Source organism: Rhinoderma darwinii, chromosome 9 (genome assembly GCF_050947455.1).
Source record: "Rhinoderma darwinii isolate aRhiDar2 chromosome 9, aRhiDar2.hap1, whole genome shotgun sequence".
NCBI lineage: Eukaryota > Metazoa > Chordata > Amphibia > Anura > Rhinodermatidae > Rhinoderma > Rhinoderma darwinii.
This window is the reverse complement of record NC_134695.1, coordinates 33,562,784-33,574,905: the sequence shown is the minus strand read 5'-3', so window position 1 is coordinate 33,574,905 and position 12,122 is coordinate 33,562,784. Positions and strand designations below refer to the sequence as shown.

General features: G+C 42.5%; 1 protein-coding gene across 1 annotated transcript in view; it reads right to left on the bottom strand.

Moving 5' to 3' along the window:
• Positions 1-12,122, bottom strand: part of MMP2 (matrix metallopeptidase 2) — a 52,331-nt gene that overhangs the window by 23,656 nt on the left and 16,553 nt on the right. The window contains exons 6-8 of the mRNA XM_075836915.1: positions 7,652-7,825; positions 3,903-4,076; positions 2,999-3,154 (exon numbers count right to left, since the gene is read on the bottom strand). Coding sequence (XP_075693030.1) covers positions 2,999-3,154; positions 3,903-4,076; positions 7,652-7,825 — 504 coding nt within the window. The remainder of the gene's footprint in view (positions 1-2,998; positions 3,155-3,902; positions 4,077-7,651; positions 7,826-12,122) is intronic.

The following is a 12,122-nucleotide window of genomic DNA, read 5'->3' as shown; positions in this document are numbered from 1 at the left end:
CTGAATATACTGATGATGATTGCTGCCTGCTTCATTCACACCGCTTAACCCCTTACCGGTAGTGCAGTGCTCCTGTAGTGAGTAGACACAGACAATGAAAGAAGCAGTTGAACTTTAAAGCACAGTACCGCCACGGCTCTGATCACCACAGTGGTACCGTAACGGCCACGGTGGCGGACCGCCGTCTTTCCTTACCTGCTGGTGACCGCAGACCTCTATCATTCTGCCGACGTCTCCCTCCCCGGAGACGCCAGGACATGGGGCCGTCCTGTCCTGCTGTGACCACTAGGGTGCGCGTGCAAGCTCATTCCCCGGCCTTAAAGGGCCAGCATGTGCACATGTAAAAATTAACTAATTATTCCCAGATCACCCTGGACTATATAAATGGCCCTGCCCTTTCACTCCTTGCCTGAGCATTGTTTGTATTCCCATGTTAGTCTTGCAAGTGGTCCCTTAGTCATATCCTGTTCCCAGTGTTCCCGTGCCCTGCTACCTGTATCCTATATCCTGTGTTGTATTTGTTCCTGTGCCCTCTCTAGTGTTGTGGTCATGTTGTGCCGCTTGTTACTCCTGCTGTTGTACACCACGACTGGTGTCATTTACCACACCTGGTACCTCCTGCCACGTTTTGCATCACCTGCCGTCAAAGTACCATCTGTACCTAAGCCGCTGCTACTGTCTGGACTATTACAGGTACCCGTGTGCTTGGACTGCAGTATAGACTTGGTACTCTGTTGTTTGGCCAGCTGCTACTCTGCTACGTCGGTGCGGCCTAGTGGGTCCACATACCCACAGATCGTGACAGGTACTCATCAAGACGTCAGAGCCCTCACATTCACTGTCCACCTCCTGCCCGCGGCGCTACATCAGAGAGGCAGGAGACCGTGATCCGGGCTGAAGAGCAGAGGAGGAGAGCCACTTAGTGCCACTGACATTTGGCCAATACGCACCTTTACCATCATAACGTGAAAGAGCTTATTGGTGATCACATTGTCATGTGTCACTGAGCTGACCAATAAGCACTTCCATCGATTCTGAGGAGGAAAGCGCTCATTGGCAAGAAGGGAAGCCATCTCTTGATCTGACTGACTGCAGATGTGAGCATGCAAGCCAGTCAGAAAACTAAAACGTAAAAAAAACAGCCTGTGTTGTTCAATTGATCAGCTGGCAGGTGCACTGGCACCGCACACTACAGATTGTAATTGTAAATATAAAGGATTAGGGAAGGAGGTGGGGATGAGGTAGTGGTGCTTTCAGGCTGACAGGGGGGTTCTAAGTCTAGTAAGTGACACAGGCACTGCGAGTGCCTGGTGGGGAGGGGGGGTCAGAGTTCTGGGGGGGGGTCGCCATTTGCTTTGTGTGCTTGGAGCACCAAAATACCTCATGCTGGCCCTACATACCGTGCTCACACTACTAGGTCCTGATTCACCTGGCTGTACATATCCCCCATAGACCTAGCAAATTTTGACAACAGCAGATCAGTGTGATGGAAAAAAAACACGGGGGCCAAGATGAGAACGTAGGTGTCGGCCAAGAAGAGGGCAGCAGCAGTGTGCCAAAAGCAGACCGATGGCGGACAAGAGAAGAGGAGCCGCAGCCGGAAGAAAAGCAGTACCAACCGGGAGAGCAACGTCAGGGAGCGGGGGTAAGCGACATCAGAAGTAAACAATGATTATAAGGGCTCTGGCAGGTGAAACCATTACCAATCCCAAACAATAGGATGGATTCATCTCGGCTGCCAATGGAAAGCTGTCTATACATGTACAGTTGCTCTCCATATCTGTCACTGATTTCTTGTGTATTTGCTGCACATTTCACCGACTGCCATGCAGAAAAACTGTGCAGTTTAATTTGTGCATAAAGCATGTAGCTATCAGGGCATTTCCACAACTAATATTTCTAAAATTGTAGTAGTAACAACAGTTTAGAGAGATTTTCCATGATTTTAATAAATAGGCAAACAGCATGAAATGCGATGTAATAAAAAATTAACCATTACTCACCTATTAAATCCACCATCGATCCAGTGCAAATGCTCCGGTAGTTCCCGCCGATCTTTGTTTACTTTGCTGTCAGTGATGACGTGCCGTACTTTAATGTGATTGCTGCAGAATATCACCGGTCTCAGTACTCCTGCCATACATGCAAGCATCACAGCTAAGGCCAATGCTTGACTGCAGGGTTCATGTGGATTTATGGCACCTTATCGTTGACAGCAAAGTAAACAAAGATCGTCGATGACTACCGGAGCATCGATGCTGGAGCGGCGGGGAAATTAATAGGTGAGTAATGGCTATTGTTTTACATTTTATCACAATTCCTGCTTTTAGCATATTTTTTAAACACTGGACAAGCCCTTTAATGGTCAGTATATGTGTATAAGTCTATATGTGAGGGCAAGGGCAATACTTTTGAATATGAAACACCTTGCCGCAGATATGATAGGTCTAATCAGCCTGTGAAAGGCAAACTGTGAAGGTATATTAAATGGTACAATGGTAATAATGAAACTAATACATCTAATATATTGTACATGTGTTGTTTAAGTGTACAGATCCAGAGTGGAAACATTACATCTAAAAGATATTAGCGACAGTTGGATGAAGCCATTGCAGTTATTCATGGGTGGGGTACTAGTTCAGAAATAGTTTTAGCTGACTTTCCTTGTACTGTGCACATTTATCCATAGTTGGCCTGGAGCACATTAATTTTATACAGAATCAGGTATTTCCCTGAATAGGTGCCAATGTGATTTCTGGAAATCATTTATGGGTAAGGTATTTTAAGGTGCATGAGGAAAATATTTGGTTTGTTAAAAACTGAAGTCTGCAGTACAAGATATAATATATAAGTTATATCTTATACAATAATGGAGCTTTATATACATAAAAACTGGAGAAAATATTTAATAATAAAAAATAAACTGTCCAATGTGACTGTCAATCTGATATTTTACACTAATTCTTGCAGGTTTAAATTCACCAGTAGATTAACTCACCATAAAGTTCCTGGATCCCACTGACATCATCTTGCGAGAGTCGAAAGTTCTTGACAAAAGTGTATATTGGAGCCATTAGGGCACCTGGGTCATCAGAATGCTCGAGCCCGAGAGCATGTCCAAACTCATGGGCAGCAACAAGAAAAAGGCTATACCCTGAGGAAAAACATTTATTAGATTGTTGTTGAAGGAAGGGATGGGAAGGTAAATTATATACAGTGAAACCTCTTTGAGACATACACCCAATATTGCTTTGAAAAGTGGTCTTCAGTGGGGGTGGTCTTCTCAAAGAAGATGGGAATTATGCATAGTATATGGTGGAACAGAAAATCTGTCGCAGGAAATCTAGTCTGGATAAGGCCCCATTCACATGACAGTATATTTCATCTGTAATTACTGACAGTAATTACAGAACCCTTTCAATTCTATTGGCCACTGACACCTTTCAGTATTTTTACTGATGGGTGTCCGTGCTGAAAAAAATCATAGAACCTGTGCTATTCTTGTCAGTAATTACGGCAGGGACTCTCCCATAGAAGTCTATGGGAGCTTCAGTAAATATGGACGGCTGCTGATGTGCATCCGTAAACCGTCCGTATTTACAGAAGCATTGCTAGTCAACATGTTGATGACATAATTTGCACCCTCCCTCTTTTTGTATGGATCCGTATATAAGGATGGAATACGGATGCCTATTGATCTGTATTTACGGTCAGTATTTCGGGATAGATAAAAAAAACTGTTGTGTGCATGGGACCTAAGTGGGTGGACTTCTGTATAGGTTACACTGTATATCAAGGAATACTTTATTCAGAGACATACTCATCAATTAGACATTTCTGGATTTCTAAACAATAGATTCATATATATCCACTCCATTATACTGTCTATTTCCTTTGTGTACCTTGATCAGGACAGAAACCCCACTTGCGGTCATCGTCATAGCTGCTGCTGGCGGCACACCATAGTTTGCCATCACTTCTTCCAGAACTGGTGCATGAGTTATATTTATTGCCAAGAAAGGTAAAAGGAAAAACACATGGGGAGCCTTCTGCATTTCCTCCAACTGTGGACAGTGCTGTAAAAATATATTTAAAAAAAAAAAAAGTTTAATTTATAGATATATATGAGCCATGTCATCTATACAGTTATGGGCTGTTTAAGCTGGTCCTTCAGATCCATTTGACAGGAATTTTGGGGTGCGCTACTAGTTCAATGATTAACAAGCACCAAGCCCAGGATAGATAATACAGCTACTGGAGAACAGGAATATTTTCAGACATTTCAATTACTGTAACATGGACAAATTATAAAACAATCCAAAATAATAAATCAAAAAATATAATTAAGGCTTAAAAGGGAAACAAGGAGATTGAGAATTTGTTCCATAGGCATTACACAAAAGTGCATGGTTGTTGGAGTGGGGGGGGGGGGGAGAAGTCTACCAACTATAGGCATGACCGCAGTTGAAAAGGTTGTAATAGGATTACATGGAGCCAAATCTAGAGCTGTATATAGTTAACAGTCAGCAATGAAGCACTCTTAAAACACCCTAATGTGAAAGATGTGTTGCTTTAAAAAAGTATTCAGATCTGTGTAAAGCTAGGGCTGCACGGCAACTCTGTCCGCAACACAGGTCACATTACCAGAGATCGCTGTGTCGCCCTGCCTGCATCGCAGGCAATGAAAGAGAACGTGACCGCATTGCGACTTGCAGGTTGCGCGACCTTGACATGACAGTCACAAAAAATCCAAACCTGCTGCATATTTTGCAACTGTTGTGTCATATTTTGCAACGGTCGCAGCAATCTGTGGGTCGCAACACGGACACATTCACTTTCATTTCATTCAGGGTGACACATCTTGTTGCCAATGTGGAAGTAAAAACCTGATGATTTTCTGAAAGATTCTTATATTTATAGTTGCGAGATAAAAAATAAAAAAACTTAAACAAAAACCTCAACAAAAAACAATAAAAAACCTTCTTGCAAAAAAAATGCCCAAAAAAATCTCCATATAATTTTTGGATGTAAAAGCAGACTAATCTTTAAATGCTCAATAGTCCTTGTTGATATAAATGAAGTCAGAAAAACATAGTACTGGCAAGATACAAAGTAGTAGTCTTGTTTATATGGACTGACAAAATAAGAGAGCGTTGACCTCCCAAGTTATCCTTTACAGAGTCTTACTGTTTGCTTTCTCCGTCAGCTTAGCCCAAAATGCCCTGTGTTATTGGCTGTGCACACAGTGCTTTCCGGCAACCCAGACTGAATCATCCCTTTGCTATTCTTTACTCTCTATGAACAGTATAATGAATTTACTTGTTTCTACAGTTTACAACCCAGCAAGAGCTAATAAGTTCACAAAAAATCACTTATGACCCCTAGAAATGATTAGTCACCAGGGTTAATACTAAAGAGAAGCAGCCTGAGATATTCAGTTCTAATATACTATTCAGATTAGCCAACAAAAACAAAAGTGGGGATTTTCTTTCATAAACGGTCGCTCCAGTCAAAACCAATGAGTCACTTAAAGCTGGCTTGAAAAATTACTCTAAACTTACATTTTACAACCTTAAAAAATCCTTTTAAGGAATAACATGGATTTCTGGATCCGTGAATATATATTATTTATATTCAAATGCTGAATTGACGAGAGCTGTTGTTTAGAGGCAATATACATCACATTGCTACAGTGGAAAAAATACACAGAGAACTCTCCTCACTTTAGATATTCCAGGGCAGTAGTCAGTGGTGTGCATAGCAAAATTCAAATGCTCCCCCCACCGCTATTAGGATGCAAGGTATTGGTTGTTTGTTTCCCCCCTCCACATGTTATATGACAATAAACCAATTCCCCATTGACTTGTTTGCTATGGGTTGATGCAAACCTGAACAGGTTCTACAAAGGAACTGCATTGTTAGCTACAGGGATGGGATAACACAAGGCTGGGCCACCTCTCTCTTTTAGGCTATATTCACATTACAGTGAAAAAAAAATTGCAGTTAAAAACGGATCAAATGTCATGTTTTTCCTGCCCATTTTGCATCAGTGAGTTTCCAAATTTTCATCCATTTCCCGGCCTTCTGACTGTTTTTAACAACTGTTTGTCATCCGTTTACCATCGATCCGTTTTTTACAGCTGTTAAAAAAATGGATGAATTTCATTTGTCAGGGTTCTTTTGTCCCAACCCCTGAAAACCCTCACAGGAAGGTCACATGATCATGTTCATGTAGATAGTGCCATAGTGCCAATGTAGATTGTGGCACAATGCTCCTGTAGAGAGTGTCACACAGTGCCCATGTACTGAGGGCCACACAGTGCCCATATAGATAGTGCCACACAGGGCCCATATAGATAGCGCCACACAGGGTCCATATAGATAGTGCCACAGTGCCCATGTAGATAGTGCTACACACATTGCCCATGTAGTGTCACACACAGTGCCCATGTAGATAGTGCCACACAGTGCCCATGTAGATAGTGCTACACTGCCCCCTGTAGATAGCGCCACACTGCTCCCCTGTAGATATTCACGGGCCGCTAAAAAAATGTCTATGTGAATACACCATGCCCATGTAGATAGTGCCACAGTGCCCAGGATCTGCGCTATTGGTTCCGTCAAGAACAACGGAACCCGGTAACAACGGTGACAGACAGAAACCATTAGCTAGGTTTCCGTTTGCCTTCCCGTTGAGGAAACGACGGAAACCTCAGACGGAACCCCTCAGTGGAACACAGACGGTGATGTGAACACAGCCTAAGATATGTGCCTGTCAGTTGCCAACATGCTACAGGTGAGTGGTATCTTAATAATAAGTAGTATTGTTGTAATGTTATATATTTGTAGAAAATATGTGCAATATATACATTATTTGCCAAAGGGGTTGTTATGCAATTTAATTGCATTAGTAATAATGATCATGAGAGACAGTTTGTCTTATAGAACATTCTTATGTATAATTGCATTCATAAATCTGCTGGCTTCAGAGCTGGAATCTCCCCTTGCCCAATGTCTGCAAAGAGCTAGGTCCAGTTATTTGCATTTTGGGAAATGCAGTAAGTGTTGTTTTTACCCTCGAACTCTATAGTAGTCTGAACTGTTAAATGTGTGTCTGATAAAAAGCTTAACAATGGTTTCTAATAGAAACTGGCAAAATTCTGAATGTTGCCCTGGACTAAAATATATTCTGTAATTTAGGATATGTACAAGGTGCAATATTTAGAATCCTTTTTTTTTTTTTTTTTTTTTTAATTTTGAATGCAATATTTTGAATACTTTTTTTGTATATTATATATCTTTATAAACTGTGAGGGTACCCACACATATAGCACATTTGTTGTGGTTCCGCAGCAGATTCTGCACATAACACACAACTTTGCTGGGGATTCACTATGGATTTTACATTGAAAAGGGTGAAATCTGCTGTGAACAGCCGTGACAAAATGAGCATGCTCTGATTTCCATGCGGAAAATGTTCCGCAGCATGTGGATAAGAACTGTTCAATTCTTACCTACCGGGCTGGTGCAGTAACCCGCTGCGCCCAGAAAATCTGCAGTATTTCCATCCCGTGTGGACCCGGTCTTAAAGTTACGAAGGTGGACATGTGCTTTAATATTCACTTTACAATGCCAGACTTAAATTACACACCTGTTTCTGGGCAGAATCCATAAGATTTATCCTGGTCATAGTCTTCTGTTGTTGCACACCACCTGTAGCCATCCGACCTTCCCTCAGTTGTACAACTGTCGTAGCTTTTGCTTTGAAACTTGAAAGGAAACTTACAAGGCTTGCCATCTGCATTTCCAGCTAGAGTAAATAATACTGGGGAAAAAAATAAGAAATTTAGCTGCTGGTTCTATGACATTTAGGCCTTTTTGACACGGCAGTATTTTAGTCAGTATTTTGTATCATTATTTAGAAGCCAAAACTAGGGGTAGTTCCATGACACAGAAGAGGTACAAATCTTTCCATCATGTATACATATATACAATCCTGCCCGTTAGAGCAGGTGCCCGGCTGTCTTTAGACTACCCGACACCCACTTTAGTCAGCACAGGACACCCGTGCCGGGTTTATGTCACAGCGCCGTGAAAAGGCGGCGCTCTGGCATAAGTACCCTTAGCAGCCACTGTGAAAAGGCATATTGGCGGTCGTTAAGGGGTTAAAGGGCATATGGAAAGGGTTTGTCCAGTTCGGACAACCCTTTTAAGCAAACAGCCTTTGCTCGCTGTGCTATGCTCTTTCCATATCCTCTATTCACTTCTATGAGAGTTCTGGAAGCAAAATAGCAAAACGTGCTTGGCTGTTTCTGGAAAACCCAAACACCTCGTAACTCAGCCCAGCTACAGGGGAAGAAGGTAGTACGGGTGGGTCAGGGGGCCCTGTTCTAGAGATAGGTGAGGGTCCAACAGGTGGCATCGGCATCTATCAGACATTTATGGCATGTACTGTGGATATGCCATAAATGTCTGACGTGGGAATACTCCTTAAGTGTGCCTGGACACATTAGCCGCAGTGTGCCGTACATCCAAGACCTGTGAAGTAATGCCGCGCTCAGTTTTACATCAAGTTTTTGGCTGTGTGGCTGTGTGACTTGTACAGGTGAAGCGCATTGAAACTATGTACTTCACCTAAACAAGCCACGTACCCATTATACACATTGCAAAATTGTGGCAACTTGTAGTAAAACCGAATGCACTATCGCCTGGTGGATCTTGGCCATGTGGCATGCTCAGTAGCGTAGCTAGCGGGGGGGCAGGTTGGGCGAGGGGCCACCGCAACAGCCCTGACTGCCGCTCCTGCTGCCCCAGCGATGGCTACGCAACTGAAACCAACCGCTGCCACCCCCTCCTGCTCTAATTGTACCTGCGTCTATAGGAGGCAGATACAATTACATGCATAATCTCTGAATGGTTGGGCACATTCCGTGCCCAACCATTCATCGCCTAACAATGACGCTGATTGGCAGAGCAGAATGACTTTCCCCTCCAATCAACGCCTTTCAAAAATTCTAGCGCTTCCGTTATTGAAAGGCGCTGATTGGCGAGGCAAGTAATTCTGCCCTGCCAATTAGCGCCTTTCAACAACGTTATCGACGCGATAACGTAATTTCGCCGCTTCCGTTGTTGAAAGGCGCTGATTGACGGGGCAAGTCATTCTGCCCTGCAAATCAGCGCCTTTCAACAAAGCTAGCGACACGATAAGGTCATCTCGCCTCTTCCGTTGTTGAAAGGCGCTGATTGACGGGGCAAGTCATTCTGCCCTGCCAATCAGCGCCTTTCAACGACGCAAGCGTCGTTCAGGCCCAGCAAACCTGCTCAGAAGAGAGCAGGCCAGCATTGACACAGGACGGCGTGGGGACGGGATCAAGGTGAGTATTTAAAGTTGTTGTTTTTTTCACTTTAGTGTGAGTGGCATTATCTGTGAGCTATATGTGGGGCACAATCTACAGGGGAGGCTATATGTAGGGCATGATCTACAGGGGGATATATGTGGGGCACTATATACAGGGGCTGCTATATGAGGGGCAATATATACAGGGGGTGCTATATGTGGGGCAATATATACAGGGGGTGCTATATGTGGAGCACTATCTACAGAGGGCTTTGTAGAGCGCCATCTACAGGGGGCTATATGTGGGGCACTATCTACAGGGGGATCAATGGGGGGCACTATCTACAGGGAGCACTGTGTATTTGGGAAACAGTGTATTGTGCGATTATAGTCAGGGACATAGTTTATGGTGCTATTATATTCAGGGTTATAGTGTATGGTTCTATTATAATTAGGGACACAGTGTATTGTGCTATTATAATTAGAGGTGCAGTGTATGGTGCTATTATATTTAGGTAAATAGTGTGTGACACCATGAGAATTTTATCTTCGTTCATAGGTGCAGAAATGTTTATAAAGTGAGAAGCTGAAGACATCTGAGCGGCAAACAACTAGAATCTGAAAAGACGTCTCCGGTGAGTCACTTAATGTAAATATTTATTCTGCCTCTAATCAGTACTGTGGCACTGTATGATCTGCAGTGAGATGAAGGGTGGTATGATTTTCTTTTTGTGAAACAGCAACTCCCAGTATATCCATACCATTGTTCGGGTCATGCTGGGAGCGGTAGTTTTACGCCGTACAAACCTATATGGCAGGGGTAACCTGGCTGGCATATAGAGGGATGATGGGGTTTATATACAGGGATGATGGTTGTTATATACATGGATTATGGTTGTTATATACAGGGATGATGGGTAGTCCAGACATCATCCCTGCATTAACCCCCATCATCCCTGTGTATACCAGCCACCGGCCCTTTATATAACCCCCATCATCCCTGTATATAATCCCCATCATCCCTGTAAATATCAGACATCATCACTGTTTATAACCCCCATCTTACATGTATATACTAGGCAGGCTGGTATATACAGAGATGATAGGGGATATATACAGGGATGATGGCTGGTATACTCAGGGATGATGAGGGTTATATACAGGGAATATTGGGGGTTATCTACAGGGATGATGGCTGGTATATAATTAGAATGCGCCTCTTCAGTTGTAAACATGCGAAAGGGGGGCCCACTGGGTTTGGGCCCATTCAGATATGTTTTGTCCCCCCTGTGCTAAACCCCTAGCTACGCCTCTGGGCATACTACCAGCATACTGCCGCTAAAATATTTGTATGTCCACCCTAGAAACACTAATTCAACTTGAGCTAAATGCTGTGTGTAAATCAAGCCTAATGAGGTAAAACAGTAGATGTGCATTATTATTCAGACGTTAGACTTTTCTAATAAGAAATTTATTATTTATTGAAAGATGTCTAGATCTGTTTGACTGTGCAATTTTAACCAAATGGTGTTTTGTTTTTGCTGACACCACTTTCAGGCCACTGTGGTCTAAATTGTTCTTGGATAAGTTAGAAAACAAAGAATTTTTTAAGCTCATGATGACACTGACTCATGCAGACTGCCCTATAACTACATAGGAGTGTAGCAAACATTGGAAGGAAAGGGCCTTTAAACAAGAAACATATGTCCCAGCTGCCTGCAGAAAAATCCCAAAGAAAGATCAAAAAGTTCCTGCAATTCAAAATATACAATTCAGGGAAAACACTCCTTGCATACGTTTAACCCCATTTTTCTTTTCAACTGTACTCCAGATTATGTCCACTAAAGGAAAATGTCTGAGTTTCTATGCACAGAATTTTGTACATTCCTATGGATTATAAACATTTGCAGAATCTGTCCCACTGGTCAGAAAAACTGGGTCAAGTACAATATGTGGGTTGAGGTAGTTATAGGGTTACTGCAGGTCTTTGATCCCTGAACAAGATCTTTTGAAAAAGGGCAGATCAGACCAGATACCGTACAAATCTATCTAACCCATAACTACGACTGTAATATACAAGAAACCAGTCCTATGTTACTGATCATTATTAAGGCAACAATTGTATAGGTTTATAATGTAAATAAAACGCAAATAAGTTTTCAATTCTTTGTAAGCTTTCAGTGATCATATTAAGAATCAAAGACAAATGCTATTATAAATTAGTATTCAGTGATGGTCGGAAAAATGGGCTGTTCTCCAAATACTGGTGGGTTTTTATGTGGCATTGGTGCATTGGACCTGGCTAGGCATGAGGGCCGGAGTGCAACTGCTACCCCTTCCCCTCCTATAGCTACGACCCTGCTGTTCATTATTCACAATTGTTACTGCACGTAACATAGCTACTGAGGTTGAAAAAAGGCAAATGTCTCATGTCTATCATTCACAGATCCAGTTGACCCAAGGGAAGGAAAAACAAAAACCCCTGGGCTATAATTCCCAATTTTGCCAGCACATGGTAGTTAGATATTTTTTCTGTCATCACTCAATGCCATAGTTATTAGATGAATGTATAGACATTTCTTAAAGAGGCTCTGTCATCACATTATAAGTGCCCTATCTCCTACATAAGGAGATCGGCGCTGTAATGTAGATGACAGTAATGCTTTTTATTTTAAAAAAACTATCTGTTTTCACCACTTTATTAGCGATTTTAGATTTATGCTAATAAGTTGCTTAATGCCAAAGTTGGCATGTTTTTACTTTAGACCAAGTGGGCGTTGTACAG